At 42.5% G+C, this 20,843-nt stretch overlaps 1 protein-coding gene across 1 annotated transcript; it reads left to right on the top strand.

Moving 5' to 3' along the window:
• Positions 1-7,516: 7,516 nt before the first annotated feature.
• Positions 7,517-12,297, top strand: DHRS3 (dehydrogenase/reductase 3). The gene is made up of 5 exons (XM_010722929.3): positions 7,517-7,660; positions 7,908-8,027; positions 8,673-8,911; positions 9,931-10,056; positions 10,885-12,297. The coding sequence occupies exons 1-5, from the start codon at positions 7,574-7,576 to the stop codon at positions 10,967-10,969; spliced, it is 657 nt and encodes a 218-aa protein (XP_010721231.1). The 5' UTR covers positions 7,517-7,573; the 3' UTR covers positions 10,970-12,297.
• The last annotated feature ends 8,546 nt before the right edge of the window (positions 12,298-20,843 follow it).

Here is a 20,843-nt window from a genome sequence, read left to right on the forward strand (position 1 = left end):
AAAAGGCAATAATTGTAGCTCTTTAATTCTTATTTTCCCCAAGCTCGTCTTGGGTCTGATTTTCTTTTTCCAGTTTGCTAGTGAAGAAGGAGCAGACTTTTCAGTTAGCTGTTGGTTGAACCAGGAATCTTTAGGAATCCCATTCCCAGTCAGGTGGTTGGATCCAAGTCTTTACTTCTAACACTTCCCTGCCATCTAAACTCTGGGTTGTCTTTAACTTTACTGAAACAAACACTATTCAGTGTCAGTATAACTGTCCTAGTCAGTGGTCAGCTATATGACATGCACACTAAAGCTGCCACATGGTGAGAATTCTCTCTGAGAGGCACGGGCTGTAAGTAAGCGCAATAATGCAGAATTTTGGAAGGACAACATGCAGACCGTAGCATTTCTGCCAAGCAGACCCAGTCATTTCTTTTTTTCCCTTTTGAAATGCTATTTATTGACATCCTATCCCCCCATCCTGCCTGCTCTCCTTGCAGGACAAAAGGGCTTTCTGCACCTGCATGTTTACCCTCCCCACAATTTCCTGAGCTCTCTGTGGACATTTTTACATGAGCCTGGATTACAGGATGCCGTGCCAAGCGACTGGAGGCGGCAGCACGCTGGCTATTTCTGCAGGATGGAGCCTTATGTTTCTGTTGGTGGATATCTGCAAAGCCTTCTTATGGAATCCCTACCTTCCAAATGTCCCCCCCCAGCCCCAGATTTGTGCTTTGCAGCCAGAGGGGTTTTATTGCTGGGTGTTTCTTTGTGTGCTCTGCTTCCCCGGAGCAGAGGCCGGCCCTAACACATGGTGTGGCAGACATTCACCATTAAAAATCTGTCGTTTTTCCCCCACAAATGCCTCGGTGAACCTTTGCGGGGTGACAGCTTGTGGCCACTTGGTGCTTTTGTTGGAACGTGCACTCCGTTTGACCCTGTCCCAGCGTTAATAGGATTGTAAAGGCTGACTCCTGCGTGACCCCTTCTTGCAAACAACCCTCACCCTTCCCCTTCCTCAACTGCTCTGTACAGCAGAGCTGAGAAGTGTTGCTCCCAAGGCAGTCTGCAATTCGTGTTGCAGACAAAAGCAATTGGAAAAAGCATTGGGGAAAAAAAGAAAATAAAGAAAAAAAAAAAGGCAGCGTGTGGCCACCTGTCCTTAAATAGTCCTGACTGTGAGAACAGTGGGCATTTGTTCACTTCTTCAGAGGGAGCTGGTCTCAAATGCCTCATTGCAGACAGTACTACAAGCTTGCTGTCCAATGTAGGCCTCTGCAGGATGGCAGGCAGGTGTCTGTGTGTCTCTCTGTGATGTTTTAGGTGCTGCTTTGTTTCCTGAAGAGGAAAAAAAAAGGAGGTGACTGGGGTCCAGTTGGAGTTGACTTTGGTTTAGGGAAATAACACTGATTCCATGGAGTGCAAAGTCAAAGTATGAAGTAATAAAAGTTCTGACTCCAGGGGAAAGGAACTGCAGTTCACTTCTTTCGTCTCCTTCTGAGGTCTCTGTAGACCAAAGTTTTATCCTCATTACTGCACGTTACTCCTGGCCCCAGCTCAGAGCAGCTCATAATAAGGACTGTGTTCTGTGCTTACCGTGGTGGCAGGGTTAAATCAAATTCTTCTCACCTGATGTCTTTACAACCTCTAAGTACCAGCGTAGAGAAACGTGTGTAAACTGGCTAAACAGGCTAATTCCTTTGATTCCCCTGTGCTTACCTGTAATCTTTCTTCTGCCAGATCCTTGCAGCTTTGGTACTCACTTTCCACTGTGGGAATTGAGAAAATTTTGCCACTGGCCTGCTTTGTTTGCTTATTTTTATACCAGTGTCACTAAGGAGCTGGGTTAAGTATTTTGACCTACTTCAAGCATCAAAAGGTTCTTTTTTTCTTTTCCCCCCCCTTTCTAAAGCAAAGATCGTTTTTTCCCACTGAATTGCCACACCTTTCACTCTTCCAGTAATTTGTCTTTAGCATGCCTCTCCCATGAAGGGCTCCTGAAATAACTTGTCTGACTTTGCCCTGGGGGCAAGACAGGGGAAGGGGTGAAGAAGAAAATCCTTTTGCCATTGTAAAAAACAGAAACACTTTTGAGGTTGTAGGATTTAGCCTCCTGATCTCATGATACCCAAATTCTGCCAGGATTATGGCACGCACTGGAATGCGTGCATTTGGAGGGCCAGTGTAAGTTAGCACTGCCAGGCTTTGTAAGTGTATGGGGATAAGACTGGTTCACTTCAATGGGTTATTGACACTTTGTACTTCCTAAAAGTACAGAATTAGGTGCAGAAGGGCTTTCTCTGTTTGAACAAAGGTCTGTGCAATTACAGTTACCAACTCAAACAGAGCAACTTTTGTTTCTCTGGACTCGAAAGGAGGTTGAAAGGGAGGAAAATGTGTTGACCTACCAAATACTTCTTATCTACAGATAGGCAAGGCATTGTGGTTGGTTTGTGGAGGTAGCAATGATGAGATCAGGCAGGAAGGGCACTTTCGTCTCTGCAGCACTTTAATCTTTCAATGCCTGCCAGTTGATACAGATTATTGCTTTGTGAATCATGAAATACAGAAACTCTGGGGGTGGAAGTTACTTCTCCTAGTCACTGTGCATGCTGTTGTGTTGGAAAAGAGTAGCAGTGAATTGTGCAGTAGAATACAGCCTGGATAACCCAGAGCATCAAGAAGAGCACGTGTCTAGGTGCTGTAGCATGCTGCATCATCTCTGAAGGCGGTTGAATGGGGCCCTGGGCAGCCTGAGCTGGTGGGGAGCAGCCAACTCATGGCAGGGGTTTGGAAGTGACTGGTCTTTAAAGTCTCCTCCAACCTAAGCCATGCTGTGTTCAGGCTCAGAAAAGCTTTTGTTGTGGGTCACCTTTCAGTTGTGGTGCAAAGTCCAGCACAGCAGCTCTGCCAGGGATACAATGCCGATTTAATTGAAGATGTAACAGCAGCATCCCTTTGCTGTCGTTCTTGACTTTTGCTAGCAATAAGATTGGACCAAACAAGCAAAATAGCTTTGTAAATGAGGTAAAATTAATCTCATCTCCTGTACTAATCACATACCTGAGGCTCTGGGAGCACAGGTCACGTGAATATATTGTGGTTGACAGTAGCATCAATCTAGACCAGTTTATATAAATCATCAAAAGCATAACTCACGTGGACTTGTGTAGGGTGGAAAGCAGGGATTGAAACCTAGAGCCAGGTTTGGGGCTGCGGGCCTGCAGCCAGTGTTGGCTCTATTGAAAAGTCTCTGCAGTCCAGCAGCAGCCAAAGCCTTCCCTCTGGCTGCCCTCTGACCTTAGGGCATGTCTCATTAGCAGATTAAGCCCGGAGTTAAACGAGGCCTCTGGGAGAGCAGGGCTAGGGGTCTGCCACTGGGGCTGGAGTGATTTTCTTGAGGCCAAGATAAGCAGCTCTCTGCCTTGCCAGAGGGGAGAAGATAAAGAGATAAGGTTTGTTTAGCATGAATAAATCCTGGGAAAATCTGCAGTAAACTGTGATGTCACGGCCCTCCTCCAGAGGTAAGAGAGAAAAGCACGCTGCGTTCCTCTGTCGCCGTAAATCCATTACTTTGTGCCCGGTGTGGAAACCCCCTGCCCTGCCAGCACTCGCAGGCGATGGATTTCACACCCCACCTGCCTGCTGGGGTCAGCCCGAGGTAAGAGCAGGGCCACAGCAGGGATTTACCGCCTCGCTGGGCTGCTGCCCTCCCCAATTTTCTGGTCAGTAACCCTGTGAAAGGAGAGCGTGTCTGGTGCGGCAGGGAGGAGATGAAGGGGGAAGAAATGGTGGCTGGATTCTTTCCAGGACGGAAAACTGTCTGTCCAAGAACTTCTCCGAGACACAGATTAAATATTCCTCTATCCACCATCAAATTACCCTGAACGGGTGGCTGTGCAGTGCCTGACAGGCTGTGTAATAAGCAGTGCTGTGAATCTCCTCTCCTTTCTTCTGCATTTTTCTCTGTCCCAGATGGGAACAGTGTCTGCGAGAGTCATTCTCTCCAGTTGGGTCACAGTCATTGCCAGTTTAGAATTAACCTTAAAAAGGAACAGGAACACACACTGTGCCCACAGGTTGCAAGCTGTGCTTCCTAATAAAATGCTCCAGTGGCCCCATTGCTCTGAGCACACTCTGTCCCCATGTCCAACCATAGGGCTCCCATGTGAGCAGGCCAAGAAAACCAAAAACCACAAAAAAAGAGTTTGGGGAGATCCTGCTCCATCACTGCAACAGAGATGGGGTCCAACAGTAAAGCGTGGTGACCTCCTGGCCAGCGTCCCATGGGGAAAGTCAGTGGGCATGGTGGGGCTGGTGGTTGGGTTTAGAGGTCTTTTCCAGTCTCAGTGGTTCTGTGATGGTGAGGATGGGTGATGAGGCTGATGCAGCCACTCAGTCTTCTCAGAGTCTTTAGAGTGAAGGCTGTGCCAATTTAATTTGGCTAGATGTAAGACAAGAAATTGGAGATCTCATAGGACCATGTAGGAGCATTCAATCTTGAATTTGGACCAAAAGCAAGTTGTATTGAGTTTTGAGTTTTATACATCTGTAAAAAGTAGCAGAAATGATGGCAGGAAACCTCGCTTCCCACTGTGCCATTAGGGAACTTTCACCTCTCACAAAAGAATGGTCTTTTATTTACTGCTTTTCTCTTATGCAGGCTGAAGCCTTCACCTGAGTGTGAACAGTGTCAAGGACGTGAAAACTTCCCATGGAAAAAAAAAAATCAGTCCTGAACTTAATGCTGTCAGCAGGATAACCAGCAAATTGCCTTCCCCAGATGGCCCAAATTTTAATAGGGTCGCCTTGCAAGACTTGCCTATAGGATATTCAAGTTCCCAAAGTAACTGTTGGGGCATAAAGAACATTATGTCCAAGAGCTGCATCACAGACAGATGTTCCTTTAACAGGTCATTCTTCGCTTAACTGTTCCTCCATGTATGTTTCCTGGCATTCAATGAATCAGTGGCAGCTCTGGGGAGTGAGGGTGTTTGAAACAGATGAAAGTGAAGAGTGAGGGATCTACTTTTTGTTTTGCAATAGCAGTGGGAAAGCCACAGTGCATATGTGAGGCCCATCTCTTGCCGTATTTATTCCCCTTGCCTTTACCTTATTGCTCTTTGCTCTTCTTGCCGTGCATTCCATCACTCTGCAGGCTGTCAGTTGACCTTGCAGTGCCTGCACATCACTGATGCAGTCCTGTGAAGAGGCTGTACTCCACACTGATGCAAACACTGCAGTCAAATGCTTCTGTTGCTGCTTCTGTCGACAGTTTGTAGTGTTTTCTCTCCCCTTTCCACAGAGATGTAGGTTGTGAAAGAAAGCAAGTAACTGCGTACCCTTACAGTTAAGCAATATTTTGTAAATATTTCCTGGGAGCCTGTGAAATTTCTCACGTTCTCCATTTCCCCTGAAGTCTGCAGAGTAGGCATACAAAATATCACCCAGTCTAGCTCTGAGTTCAGGAGCGTGTAAATAGTCTTCAGTTCTACAGGCGTTGTGTAGATGCCAAAGCCTGATGGCCAACAGCAACGTGCTGAGGCCAACACGCAGGCCAAATTGTTATCTATCTGCTTTCTTACAGCTTTTTCAGTCTGAACACAGCTCTCTCCTTGCGAATGAGATGCTCTGAGACGAGATTTCCCATGAAATGCTTGCTCTGAAGTTAGCCAGTCCTCCAGCCCTTCGGTGACTTTGAGAATGGACAGCCAGCAGTCTGCCTGCGTGTGCTTATAGATTAATAAACCAGTGATTAATCAATGGGGTTAATTGTATATTTAACTCATTTAGGAAATGAATGAGAACCCAGATACTTCTGGGCTTTGCTCTTGCTTAGTTGCACTGGGAAGAGCTCTTTGAGCCTGCCAGATATCAGTTTTAGTACCAGATATGAGATGGGTTTAAATAATTCTTAAAAATAAGCATGTTAAAGCCTTCTGCAAGGGATTTGTTGTGGGGAGGGAATACCACAGGACCCAATATGTTGTGTTTATCCTGCTGGTATTAAGTCAGTACTGGGAGTTGGTCTAGATGGCCTTCAGAGGTCCCTTCCAACTCTAAGGATTCATGATTAATTATAGGGACTGAGTTATAAGCAGTGGTGTAATTGAGACTTACTTTCCCTCTTCTTTCTGCTTTTGAAAAGGACTTAAACTATACAGATATAATAATCTAAGTGTGCTTATTTTAACCATAAACAATTCAATTTAACAGTCTGATCCATACTCCATACCCAGTGATACAGGAAACAACTGTAATCCTGGATGGCAGGTGATAAGACCACTGCTTGGAAATAGCATTGTTCCAAGAGCAGTGAAACTGTTTCCATTTTCAATGCCCATTTTTACCTATCTCTGATTAGAGTAAACCTGCATTTGATTATGTAAATGTCTTTATTTTTTTTAGTACTAAATAGCAATTGTGCATGATGGACACAAACTACTGTGGAAAAACCTGTGTTGCCTTGAGCCACGGTTGTGAGCAGTGGCAATCTTTTGCTCTTTCTCCTTTGGATCTTGCTGCTGGGATCACAGAGCAGTCAGATGGTTTCTGTATCATTCTCCAATCACTGGCCATTCATTTTGAACATGATGAACACAGAGCAGACTGTAGCTTGAAGGGCAAAAATGATAGATTGATCCATATGTAGATATCTTAGGTAACAGAGATGGAATCATGCCATTTTCCAGTTCATAGAAAAATAGAAGTGTAAGAAAACAAATATTCCATTGAATCTGTTATGCTGTAGATTACTGATTGAAAGTTTGTGGTGGAAGCACCATTTTATGTTTGAGACTCACCTTGTTGTCTCACTAGGAACACTAGTGAGGTGTGAAACCCCATGAGGACATTTAACCAACCTGGTAACATCTCAGGTTGTTCCTCACTTCCGTGATGGTAGAGAAACACAGACAGGGTTGTGCTGGTTCTGTCCTCATTATGTGTCAGATCTGTGCTATACAATGTTTTGTTTCCATGGGCATCCAGTATTGTTCTTTATGCAGGAACTATTGTATCAGTTTTACTGTGTTTGTTAACTGGGAGTGGCAAATGAAATCTTACTTGCACTAGCTGCAAATTAAATTAATGGTTGAAATCTCTCCCTCTAAATGGCTGTATTAGGATGAGCCTCGTTTGAAAAGCAGCTAGGACACCAGCCTGGAAACAGCCAGCACTGGGAATTGTTATATTGGATATGCTGGAAAAAAATGTCTTACTGCATTTGTGAAGTGTTTCGTGTATTTATTGGGTTAAGCTAAATAACTGTTTTTTCTTGTTGTTGCTGGTAAAGGACCTGCAAGCAGAGTATCAGCAGTGGGATCCAGCCACCAGCAGCACACTGAAGTCCCATCTGCATGTACTATAAAATCATTGTTAGTCTTAAGTGAAGCAATGCAACAGGGCTGGCAGTGAAAACACATCAAAGATGTTCATCAATTTGTTGAAGTTAGAAGCATGTTTTAATTATCTTAGATTTGAAGCAGAAGTACTTTGGTTCTAACAAAAGGTTTTGGGTTTTTTTTTGCTGCAGATCATCCTGTGGGGTCGAACTGAGAAATGCCTGAAGGAGACCACAGAGGAAATCAGGATGATGGGGACAGAATGCCATTATTTCATCTGTGACGTTGGAAACAGAGAGGAAGTCTATCGGCAAGCCAAAGCTGTGCGGGAGAAGGTTGGTGTGCAGAAACAGAACTTGTAGGCAAAATGTAGTAATTCCTTATCTTTGAGGGAGGTGGTCATACTGGAAAAAAGAAAGGTGAATATCCAGCTTATGTCATGCAAAGTTCTAAGTGATCCAGAAGGATTACAATGCCTGCAGACAGGATGCCAAAAGCTATGAAAATAGAAGTGTAACCTGGCAATAGGAGACATTCAGATAAAATAGTGATTGCTGTAATGAGTTATTTGTTTCCTTGCAGGTGGGTGACATCACTATCCTAGTGAACAATGCTGCTGTGGTCCATGGTAAAAGTCTGATGGACAGTGATGATGATGCACTGCTCAAATCACAGCATATAAACACCCTGGGACAGTTCTGGGTAAGATAAGCTCTCACATCTCATGGGTTCAGACTTGGGACTGAGAGTGACAGATAAACTCATGGCTGATACTTTGTCTTTCTAAATGAAAGTTAATAAAATAACCATCAAAGGTTCCAATAGCAATGTAGTATTTGATGCTCTTGTATCCCCATTCTGTGATTTCCAGCAAAACATCTGATGTCTGCTGAGAAAACCTGAGCCCACAGAGGAGAGTTTTCTGTACAGTGATGTGTATGGAACATCAGCACAAGACTGTCTTGCTCGGGGAAGGAAACTCATTCAATTTTGAGTTAGTAATAAAAAAAGAGCTTCCTGTGATTTCATCTTGTTGCTGAGGACTTTATCCTCCACAAGAAGCTCTTAATATACAAAGCATTCTGTTTGTGGCCTTTATCTGTGGCTACTGCTTATGTATACACTAGGAAATATTGGTTTTCCTCTATACAAACTTTTCCTGTTTAAAAGCTTTCAGAGAGTGCAAAGCAACAAGACACTGCTCCCCTCCTTTCCTGGCTGAATAGGCAGTGCAGTTTGACTTGTTGTCTGTGTCACCTTGTTGTTTTTTTCAGGAACTGTTGTTTTTGTTGTATCTCTGCTGAGTAAACCCTTTCTGCCCCTCACCCCCTCTGTTGTGCTCTTCAGACCACCAAAGCGTTCTTGCCAAGGATGCTGGAGTTGCAGAATGGACACATAGTTTGCTTGAACTCTGTCCTGGCCTTGTCAGCCATCCCTGGTGCCATTGACTACTGCACCTCCAAAGCTGCTTCTTTTGCCTTTATGGAGAGCCTGACCTTGGGGCTGCTGGACTGTCCTGGAGTGAATGCCACAACAGTGCTGCCCTTCCACACGAGCACAGAGATGTTCCAGGGCATGAGAATCAGGTCAGTCCAGGGGAACTAGAATAAAGCATCTCATTTTAAATGAATCATCAGAATACACTCCTAATTAATGCTTCATTTAGTTAAGAGAATTTGATGTCTCATTTGGCTGCCTGGGAACAGAGGGTCACTCTAGGCCACCTGGGACTCATCAGACTGGTTCCCTCAGTTTGCTGGCATATTCATGCAGCCTGCCTGCCTGTTCTTAGTGAGGCAGTTGCTTCTACAGAGAAATCTGAAAGCTATTTTTCCCTGGGTGTATTTGGGCCATTTGCAGCCACTTAGAGAGGGAGGGGAGGCAATCTGAAAATTGAGGTCATTCAAAACGGAGCAGTCTACAAATTGCTTGAGAATTAACAGTGCAAATTCCTTCTTTATCCATTGATATATTTAATCCTTTCCCACTAAAGGGAATGAAATCCATTTACTGAAGTAAGGCTTTCACTAGATCCTTTAAAACAAGCTAAACTAAAAAAAAAAAAGCCTAATGGCTGACCAAGTTAATCTTTTACGATCAACAAAATAACCTCTTAGTCAAGAAAATATGCAGCATCCAGCCAGGAAAAGCCTTACAGAGTCATAGAATCATAGAATGCTTTCGGTTGGAAATAACCCTTAAGATCATCTAGTTCCAATTACGTTTGATATTAAAAACTGTAAGGAAAAATATTTGTCTTTCACCTGTCGAGAATTTGAATGAATCAAAAAGCAGCAGAGAGGAAGAACATTGACATTGAAAAGACAGCATTTTGGCTTTGGTTTGCAGACAATTTAAGAAAATCCCTGAATCAAGGTGCTGAATACTTTCTGCCACTTCATCCTAAACCCTTGAGCTATAACACAGTACTAGTGGTTGGAATTGGGCTTCGTAATCTCCTGTCCCTTCTAGCCTGCTTTGAGGCAATTCTGAATACCAGCTGCCAATGATAACTTATAGTGAGTAACAGAACATGGACAGTGATTTCTAAAAGAAGGAGTTTGGTTGACAAATAATTATTTTATTTTTTACTTTATTTATTCAGGTTCCCTAATCTTTTTCCTCCTCTCAAGCCAGAGACTGTGGCTAGGAGGACAGTGGAAGCTGTGCAGATGAATCAAGCCTTCCTGCTCCTTCCATGGACAATGAATGTTCTGGTCATCCTGAAAAGGTAAATATTTCCCATGCCCAGCCATAGCCTAGCTAGTGAGGCAAGGTTTACTTACAGTCCTGCTCTGTCTGTCCACCAAAACAAACCTCAGTTTGACTGTTTATCAGGTAACTGGGTTCAGACCAAGTCATCCCTTTCCAGGAGAGCTACAGAAGCAACAGAGGGAAACTTTTCTGAGGTTCCCTTAGCAGATTTGTTAGATTTTCTTCTTCAGTTTACGCCTTGTGTGAAACCAGTTTTACTCCCAAAATTAGAACCATAGAATCGTTAAGGTTGGAAAAGACCACTTAGATCACCAAGTCCAACCATCAACCCATCACCACCGTGCCCACTAAGCCATCTCCCCAGGATTCTGTTTCCTGAGGTCTAAACTGCCATCTGGGAAATTTCTTAACCACTAACATATGCGTCTCGTTTTGATTCAGCAAACCACTCTTTGGACTCTGTGCTTCATATTGTAATGGATTCCTATGCAGTAAAGTATGTGCATCACAGCTGTATTTAGAGAAGACGTGAAGCTATCAAAAATATTTGTGTGTATGATTAGGACAGGATTATTTTAAAGTGCCTAAGGAAAGAAAGTCATAACTTTATATCCTGAAACAACTGAATAGAAAAAGCATATTAAAACGTTTTTCTGTGCAAATTTGCACCAAAGCCTGTGGAAAACCTACTTCAATCAGGAACGGAAATGGAAAATAATCACAATACTAAATACTAAAAGAAAAAAATATATATATTATATATATATATATTTACATATCCTCCTATTAGAACAGACTGAAAGGTTTGTCTGGTCTGCTTATTTTCTCTCTGCTCCTCCTGCAGCATTCTCCCTCAGGCAGCACTTGAAGAAATCCACAAGTTTTCTGGGAGCTACACCTGCATGAACACTTTTAAAGGACGAACATAGACTTGGTGGTGGAAGGACTGTTCTTCAGTGAAACCAGCACAAGCATGAAAATCCTGACAGGGCTGTGAATCAGCAGTCTTGGCTTGTAGCCTGTTCATGTGACTCGCGCTGCTTTGAGGCAACACATTTCTTGCAGGTCATATCCATAGAAACATGACCTTTGCACAGGATTTAATGACCAGACTATGGACCCTTGGCAAGAAAAACAAAAAGTGTGAAATGTTTATGTGATGTTAAATTCTTTAGGGTTCGATTGTTAAATCTGCTCATAGTTTTAAGATGTAATTTTTGTTTCTAAAGGGCTGTCTCAGCTGAGAGGCAGCATGTTACACCCCAGGCTTCGTTCGTTGCCTTCGGAGGAACTGCATTGCAAACTGACACTGATTACATTTCAGCTTTTTGAATGGGGAACTTTAAAAATGAAGAGCTACAAGTCGTGGACATTGAATGGAAGCTTTCTTCCCTTCCTTCGCTTTATATTTGTTGATGAAGCCGTTCCCAAGTCATGTCAGGGAAGGAGCAAACTGCTGTTCTCTCTGTGAAAAACTCCCCAGGTCTTTTCTCTGCAAGGATTGCTCTGTGCCCAGGAAAGCTGTCTTACTGCACCCATGAAGGCTGGACAGCAATGCTCGGTCAGAAGAGCATACAGTTTGAATCGTGGAAGATTCCTTCTGTCATTGAGCTCATATATGGAATGTAATTGTCTTTCTGAATATTTTTGTTCATTTATGATGAAATATATATATTTTTAGCATTAATTCCAGATTGCCACGCATGTAAGACAGCATCACATGGGGGTAAACTAAATCTAGAGCCTGCTTGTACAAAAACACATTCAGTGACATAATCCATACAGAGTAAAATCCGTTGTACTAATCTGCACAATGAAATAAGTGGAATAATTCTCTGAAAATGGAAGAGACAGTGCTGTAGTGCTCATGAAATGTGGAGTTTGGAAGCACAGTTAGCAAAGGCCTGATTAAATGCATGTTGAATTCAACTGGGAATATACCCATTGTTTTTTAGAGACATTGAATCAGGCACTGATCAGCCAAAAGTGATAAATACTGCTTGCACTGAAATGCCAGAAGCAGCTAGATGTTATTTATTTTTATAATGATAGACTCTTTGACAGCCTAGCAAGAGCAACACTGCATTCCAGTGCCAGATGCAGTCTGCATCCAAGCCTAGGCATAGTCCTGTAGTTGAAACGTATTGAAACACTGCTACTAAAAGAGGAATTAGTATCGTTGCAATTCAGGAAAATCACAAGCCAGCCTGGAGAACACCTGAATGAACACCTTTTCCTCAAGGAAAGCCACGTGGTTGAAGTAAAGGAGTGAGGTCAGGGCTCCAGGCTTGAGTTTTGACCTTATTTCATAGATGCTCTTGGGCCAAGCTGCATAATCCCAAGGTACACCCTGACCTGCAAAACAGATAGTTCTAGCTTTTCCCTGCCTCAGAAGTTGTGAATGTTACTGCTTTATTATTTGTCAAATGCTCAGCAGATTCAAATGGAAAATGCTATAGAAAGGAATTTGCCTTAAACCAAAAGGGTGGAGAGGGATCAAAAAAAAAAAAAGCTGAAATCAATCGTTTTAAAATGTCTAACTTTGTACAGAGATATGAATTACAGCAGGAAAGCTGAGAGCTGCTTTTGCAGGGTAGATCCAAAGGAAGAATCTCAGCATGGAGACTAACTACTTAGGAGGAACGATGGTATGAATGTCATCCTTACTGCAAATCACTAGGTGTGTCTCTGCTGAGCAGCTGAAGAGGTGCAGTATCATTGATATCCCTTTGCCTGCATGGATGCTTCGAGGCATTCTCCTGTCTTGGTCAGTGCTTTCCTTCCAAGCGTCAAGCCCTGTGCCAGCCTTGACAAGGCATCTTGCAATGGAGGGCTTTTTAAATTCCTAAATGTCTGAGGCTCTCTGGAGAGGATGAAAAGAAACTTTGATCTCAGAGACTGTGATGCCCTCCCTAATAGATGCTTTCAGCGTTATTTTTCTGTCCATTTTTTGAGAGGAAACCTAAATCATTGAAAACACAGCTGCAATGGGGGAAGAACTCTTCCAGGATCTGATAGGAGTATTAGAGGTACACACTTAAGAAACACTGGAGAGGGATAATTCCTCCCCTTCTGCACTTTCATCCTTTCTATTTTCTAATTAACCACAGTCAGGCACGCCAGGCTTGTAGATGCAAGAGCAAAAGGGATTGGTGCAGCAAGGCACCCTGCAGTGTCCCCTTAAATCAAACTTTTGTGGTGAGATTCTATTCGTTAATGACATCCTAATGTAAAAGAGAGGTAAAAACTCACGTGCATGCTGAAAGCAATTCTATCCATGCCCATAGCCTGTCCCTTAAATGCATCCACTCTTTTCCTGCCTTACATCAAAGATGTTCCCTATCTTCAGAGGTTGTCTTACATCCTAAGTGCTGTTGATTTCTTTCTAATGAATATAAACCAGTCAGAATGTAGCAGGGACTCTCATAAGCTCTCTCTTCTCACACAGAGATGCACACTCACACTTCCCTCTTTCTTTCCCTTAGGGTCTCTGAGCGGACAGCAGGTCAAATAGCAGTCACAGTGGGGGAGAGGTATGCAGCAAACAGAAAATAATGAGGAAAACATTGACTTTGCCTTTCAGATAGTAAGGAAGAGTTGGGTAATAGAGTTTCTTCACTTGTGAGTGTTGCAAGATACAATGCTCTACATACAGTGAGTTTCTTGCAAGTCTGGATGGATACATACAAAGATTTTTTTTTTTAAAAAGAAAACTCCTCTGGAATGCCCGTTGAGGTCTGCTGTCCCTTTGTACATAAGGTTGGTATTGGGTAATCTTGAAGTGGTGCAAATGTGGACAAGCTTTGTAGGAGCCTAAGGCCTTTCCAAAGGAATTTCCGCCCTTTGACTTATTTTAATTTTGGTTTTCCCTCCTCTCTCCACTGCCTCCTGCTTTCTACTCCTCCAAACTTTTTTTTCTTCTTTCTGTATTCCTGTGTCATTACTGCACTTTTCAGTGCCACCATCTTGAAGCCAGATGTCACACAAAGAGTCTGGACTAAATCTAAATCAGGGTATGTATTTATTATCCTGCTGCAGGAATCGAGGTGAAGCTGTAAGAGCAGGGCACAGAGGTTTCATAGGAAATTAGGTAAGCTCTTTGGGTTTTACTGGCTCCATTCTCTGAAGAAGTAGACCTTTAGTATAGTTTTTGTGTAGGAGATTGCTGTTGTTTTAAAACGGGAATGATGAAGAAATGTTAGCCATTGTGGGACATTCGTTGTCCTGACATGAAAAGACCCTGTATTTAAATGAGCCCATATTTAAATATTTTCAGTTCAGGATTTCAGAGGCTGATGTTTGCACCAAGGAATTTTCATAATTAGCAAGTCAGAGTAGGGAGGGAGAGGGAAGGACTGGAAGGAGTCATTTGTAAGTAAAGCTGATTTCTCCTCTTCAATATTTGATTTCTGTGTTTTGCTTTTGATGGGGAAAAAATAATAATCTCATTCCTTTATGTGCCCTTGATGAACTCTAAAAACACTCTTCCTCTGCTTGACATGTTTTTGGAAGGTGGAGAACAGGAGCAAGCCCTGAAAGTGGGAACTGAACTCTGCCTCCCTCCATTGTTCCACTGAGGTTAAAAAGCAACAGAGTCCTTTCCAACAGCTCTTCTAGAATCACAGAAAGTGTCTGGGCAAGTGATTCTACTGTTTGCATAGAGAAACTTGTTGTACTTTTATGTAATGTGCTAATTAGTGTGGGTGGATATCACCAGATCTAGTCTTGCAAGCCTTTTAGACAACTCCCTGAACACTCCCACCTTCAGATATTAACAGATAGCATTACACTTGCCAGATCTCATAAAAACCCACTAACAGACTTATTGCAGGCACCGTGTGAGTAAGTGGGTACATTTATTTCAAAGGGACCACATCTGTTTGTAGCAGACATGAATTCAGCCTTGTGTTTTCCTCTAGCTGACATTCAACTGCTGGGAAGAGAAAATGAGGTGACCTTGGATCGTCTATTTTTCTTTTATTCATGTGGCTTTAATCAACTAAATCTGGGTGATGGCCACTTTTTTTGACAGCTCTTCTTCGTAAGTTTTTGGGATAGAGTAAGTTGATGTCAAATGTTTCTTACACGATTTCCACCAAACAAACATCCCTGAGAAAACCAGTCATGTTTTAAGGGGGTTTAATTCCCCAAGCCTGAGGACTAGAGATGGGAGACAGAACACAGCTTCACTGCTGCCCATTCCATAGGGTATAAAGAGGTGTCCCTCTTCCTGTCTTCCTTTCTTGCTTCTGTATCCTTCAAACTGAAGCTTCAGCAGAAGCACGTAGTGATCTGACCTGCATGGACTGGATCCAACTGAACAGAACTGTGAGGAGTTGATTTATAGCTTCACACCTTCCCGAAGAGTCCGGGCTCATTAGTGCCTTATGTTAATGCATGCCCCATAGCTGAGTTTAAAGTAAGGAGGTTGTGTTAGCATTCTCTTCAGTAGCAAAAGTTCTCAGAGGCCATTCCTGCTTTTCCTTTGAAAAGAAGTCTGAACAGAAACACAAAGAGATGTATTGCATGTCTGCTCATCTTTGCATCGAGCCATTAAAGTTGAAAAAATCAAGACATACATATGCTGATTTTTCTGCATAAATCTACAAAAGAAAGTTCTCCCTTAAATGAAGGAATGAAGTACTCTAATTTCAGCGTGGAGATGACCAAAGAACAATTATATGGAAAAAAACAAAACAGGGTTAGATAGAATCTGAGGCGCAGTTTGGAGGCCCTAACCAGCCAGAGGCAAGACCTTGCCTTTTATTTCTGAACTTACATAATAACAGGGACATTGTGATTTCCATCCAAATACAAAGTCTCTAAAAGAAGCGTGTTGTTACTTCTATTTATTCCTGTGGGTCACCGTGCCCTAAAAAGCAATCCATTCACTTTGTATCTTGCTGGCTCAGAACATTCCCAATACCCCACTTACTGTTTGCTGTCCCTCGTTTTATGTTTTTGGAGGAAGGCACAGCGACTCCTATATGTGAAAACAAAGGTCATTTCGACTTGTTATTCACTTTTTCCTTGCCAGCTGCAAAGCTCATCCATCATGCCTAGGTATCGTGAGGACATGTGGTTCTCTGGGCTGTGTAGGAATGGTGCTGACCCAGTAGTGCGAGGTAGATGTGCTTCCCTTTCCTTTTCTTTCCTTATGCAACAGCATTTTGTTATTTAAAAGAATTGCCTCTGTATTGTACAGACTTCTCACAGGCAGCCATCCCTGATTTAGCTCTAAACCTCTCAGAAGCCTGCAGGCTCTATATGAAGATGACCCCAGCTTCCCCAAATGATTTCCTATATGTGCCTTCAAGGCAGTTTGCCACTGAGGTTTGACCCTGACCAATTTCTTCCCTCGAATCATCATCTGCATACATTGAGTATTGTGAATGAATACATGAAATGAAATTCTTTATCTTCCCTTTTTAGTCTTAGTGGCAGCATACCTGGTAGTTGCTTTAAGCATTGCTATTGAGTTCTCCCGGCATTCCTCCTCAGCCCATTACAGTATTAAAGTTGTTTAAAGAAAATAAGTAACTCAGTGCTATCTTCCCCAGGAAAATCTCCTGGAAGAGATTTTCTTTCTCAGTTTCTTTACGCAGAGAGGGGTCTTGAAATAAACACAGAGGTGATACTGCTTCTGGGACATCGCGGCTATGTGGAAAATGCTGTCCTATGGAATTTGGGTTTATAATAATAAGGGCTCATCACAGAAGAATGTTAATAGAAGATGGAAATGGCTGTAACGGAAAACAAGTGATATCAGAGGACACAATTCCTCAACCCTGCTGGGGATGCTGATGTCATGCAGATATGCTATAGCCCACTCAGTTCAGCAGACTTGCATTGTCATTATACCCCCTGCAACTTTGCCCATTACAAAAGCAGAGGTGACAAGTTCATTGTGTCTGTTCTCAGTTGTTGACTGCAAAGAAATAAATGCTTCTTTTTTTTTCTTCTTCTTCTTTTTTTTTTAATGTCCATATCTCAGAGAAAAAAGCAATTCTTGAGTTCAGTGTCAGTTTTAGATGAGGAGACTTTCTCAGGTACAAGAAAAAGAAGTCACAGCAGCTCCTAGCTGATTCCTTAGGGTGCCAGGCCACATTTCCTTCTGTGAAAAACACAGTGGGAAGAATAGGATTGACTAAAACCAGCAATAGGATTAGACACGATCACAAATCAATTTGTAAGCTATTGCATGGCTTTTTTCTCCCAACAATAAAATACCTTGTGGTGTCTTCTGGACTCCCATCAAAGCTGTAAAGACATGGAATATACTTGTAGAGCTGGACAATAATTTATTGCTAGTCTCAGGGCTATGCTAAAGAGAGTAGACAGAGATTGGCACCAGCTAATTTGGTAGCTGAATAGTCTGTAGCTTTTTATATCCTAATATTCTTGAAAATTCAGTATTGGTGATCTGACATATTTCTCAACTGTCTGCTATTGCATAAAAAAAACCGTACACAAAAGCAAACAAACCCCTTCAATCCACATCAATTATTCTCGTACTTTTGAAGCCTACAACACAGTTAGCTTCTCTGTTGTCCTGTTGCCATAGCTGAGGCTTAACAAGCACATTAATCAAATGAAATATAGCCTTGAATTTCTCCAGGAGGGATCTGCTGCTGACACTGACAACTATTTATATAAAAAAAAACAACAGTGTTGATGTCCTGCAGCAAGAGTTGCTACATACATTCAGAAAAAAAACAAAAGTCGTGTACAAACAGCTATGGTTAATTGTTCAATAGCACAACTTCCTTGGTTCAGTCCTTACAGTGTCACAGCATTGAGCCTTCTGACCTCACTTAAACCAATTCTTTTAAAAAATCTTTATTCTTTCAAACTCTTAACCCCAATATTTAGGAGTGCTGTCACTTTCTGCTGCATTTCCTGTGAGGCAATCTTGCAGTGCTCAGTACTTCTCTTTACAAACTTCTTCATCTCATCAGACAGATTTGCCAATGCCTCCTCGTCTTGCACAACACAGAAATTATATTCTGCATTTCTTCAGAGATATTGCAAATGAACTTTCAGAGAAGATGTTCTTCTGAGTGAGCCATAGGAGCCATGCTGAGTTTATTTTAGTCGGGTTTATATTAGGTTTCATTTTTGCTGATCCCTTCATTTTTCATCCTCTCATCTGTCTCTTCCAATTTTCCCTGTTGGGGAGGGTTGTGTTTGGAGAGTTTCTGAGCCAGAATGCTGTGCATGCAGATTGTTCAGCTCCTTGCCTTCCCTTCAGGCAGTCTCACCTGTGCATGCCTGTGTCCACACCTTCTCATACATTAACATTGCAAACTGCCCTAAATATCTCTGAGATTAGCTTCCTTTTAAGCACGAGGTGTACCAAAAAGCAGAGAACTTGCATTATGCTGCCTAACGAGTTGACAACTGGATATGCTTTTTTAAGGCCTTCAGGATTTGAATTTAAACTTAGAGGGACTGTTAGGCACTGGCCTGAACATCATAGTTAAAAAGGGAATTGTAAATTTGGTGTATCCTGAACTGGGCAATACAGGTGTGAAAAGTCCAAAGTGCTAAAATGGGTTTGGTGTCTTCAGTTCCTGGGACAAAGAACTGAAATATGGCTCTAGCGGCTTTTACAGACCAGTGCTGAGGAAATAGAAAATAAGAACAAAGCACACAAGCCCTTTTCTGAAATGCTGGGAATACAGTGCAAGATCTGAACTACAGGTACCCAGTACTACTGTTTTGATTTCTTCTGATAGTTTATGAATCAGAGATAGGCTCTGATGATACCTAAACGTGTACAAGTGCAGGATGAAGTACGGATCATGGTGGATCTGCATTAAGGCTGATGGGCAACTTATAATCCAGTGATTTCATTACAGCTAGCAGTACTGTTTAGCAAATCTAGCTGTAAAATAAGCCTGCTGTCTTTTAATGGATTATTTTTAAACAGGCTTCTTTCAAAATTTCATTTATCAAATAGCTTAAATACATGATGGTTCTCAGCCAATGATTTTCTTGCAAGTTATTCACCATAACTACTACTTTGAGCGCTTGCCATTCATTAATGTGCAGTTTTCCCGTGGAACTGGCTATCCAGATCTCACAGTGGCTTTGCTTTCTCCTGGTTGGATGCCTTCCAATCCCACAGAAAGCTTTGTAGGGGCTCCAAAATGTCTGATGATGGCTTGAGATGGCTTCTGGCAACAATATCAATGCAAATGAATATTTGAATGTGCTCATGACATATTCCAATCTTGCGATCAAAAACGTGCCTATGGAAATCTTCAAGGGAAAAAAAAATCTTGGGATACTGTCAAGAGTACATTTGCCTTTACTTATGGCAGCAAATGTTCACATATGTTTTATTTCTTTCATAGGATTCAGCTCCTTCTTAGCCTCAGATTGATAGGAAAACAAAACAAAACAAACACAACAGTCTTGATACTGGAAAAAGTTTATTATGATAGAAGTGACTTCCTGACATCAGGGGATGGCATATTTCCATCTGAGGAGAATGGCTTTATGATTCTTTCATAGGATCATAGAATCATGGGATTGTTTCAGCTGGAAGGGACCCTAAAGGCCATTTGGCCAAACCCCCTGCAGTGCACAGGGACACCCACACCTCCATCAGGTGTTCAAAGCCTCTCCAGCCTGACCTTGGGTGTCTGCAGGGATGGGGCATCACCACCTCTCTGGGTAACCTGTGCCAGTGCCTCACTACCCTTAGTGTAGAAGACTTCTTTGGGATTTGTTTTGCAGTGTACTCATTCCTAGTTCATTTAAGAAAACAAAATGTAAATGGAATAATGTACTGCCACTTAAATTTAGAAAGCACACATAGGACAAGACCAGAATGCTAGAATGCACTGAGAACACAGCTGTGTTAGAGGAGAGGCTGTGCTTGCTACTGAGCATAATTCAGTTCACCTGACATTCGTTGTCTCCATCTTCAATCTGAGTATGCATTTGAAACACCTGTATCAAACCCACAGGCACCATTTTTGAGACACAGCACTTAGCTAGAGCATTTTAGTTTCTGTCAGGAGAAGGAGCAAACTGTACAGCCCTACCTGATGTCACAGAATGAGGCAGTATGTGATTGCACTTGTGGTAGAGACTCATAGAATGCCTCTCAGTATCTTAAGAGGGGCTGTAAGAAAGGAACAGACTTTTTGGCAGAGGGTCTGTTGTGATGGGGCAAAAGGAAATGGTTTCAGACTAAAAGAGGGGAGATTTAGACTGAATGGAAAAAGGTTTTTTACAATAAGGGCAGTGAGGCACTGCACAGGCTGCTCAGAGAAGTGGTGCAGACACCCAAGGTTGGGGAATGGGGCTCTGAGCACTGATGGAGCTGTGGGTGTCCCTGCTCAGTGCAGGGGTTGGACCTGATGGCCTTTAGGGTCCCTTCCAACTCAATGATCCCATGGTTCTGTGATTCTACAAACCTGGGCTTGTTGGACTTGGCAGCACAGGGCTGAGAGGGTTTCATGGCACAAATGACCGCTCAGGGCACTCCCCATGTTTTCCTGGAGCTTTTAGCAAACACAGCCTTTGTTTGCATTTTTCTGTGGTATGTGTTTACTGTTCATTTGTGCTGCACATGCTGTGAGAAATTAAGCCATTATGTTGGTATATTTTTTTTTGCCTTTCTCCCGCTTTCATTCTTTTCACAACCCCCTTCAAAAACCCTCGCAGTTCCTTTCATTATTCGACATTAACGGGACAAAAAGAAATAAATACTCAAAAGAAGAGAAAAGCAGCCTCGCCATTTTACTTCGGAGCTGCTGTGGTAACTGAATATTGCTTTGAAAGGTTAAA

Source organism: Meleagris gallopavo, chromosome 23, assembly GCF_000146605.3.
Source record: "Meleagris gallopavo isolate NT-WF06-2002-E0010 breed Aviagen turkey brand Nicholas breeding stock chromosome 23, Turkey_5.1, whole genome shotgun sequence".
In the NCBI taxonomy this organism is placed as follows: Eukaryota; Metazoa; Chordata; class Aves; order Galliformes; family Phasianidae; genus Meleagris; species Meleagris gallopavo.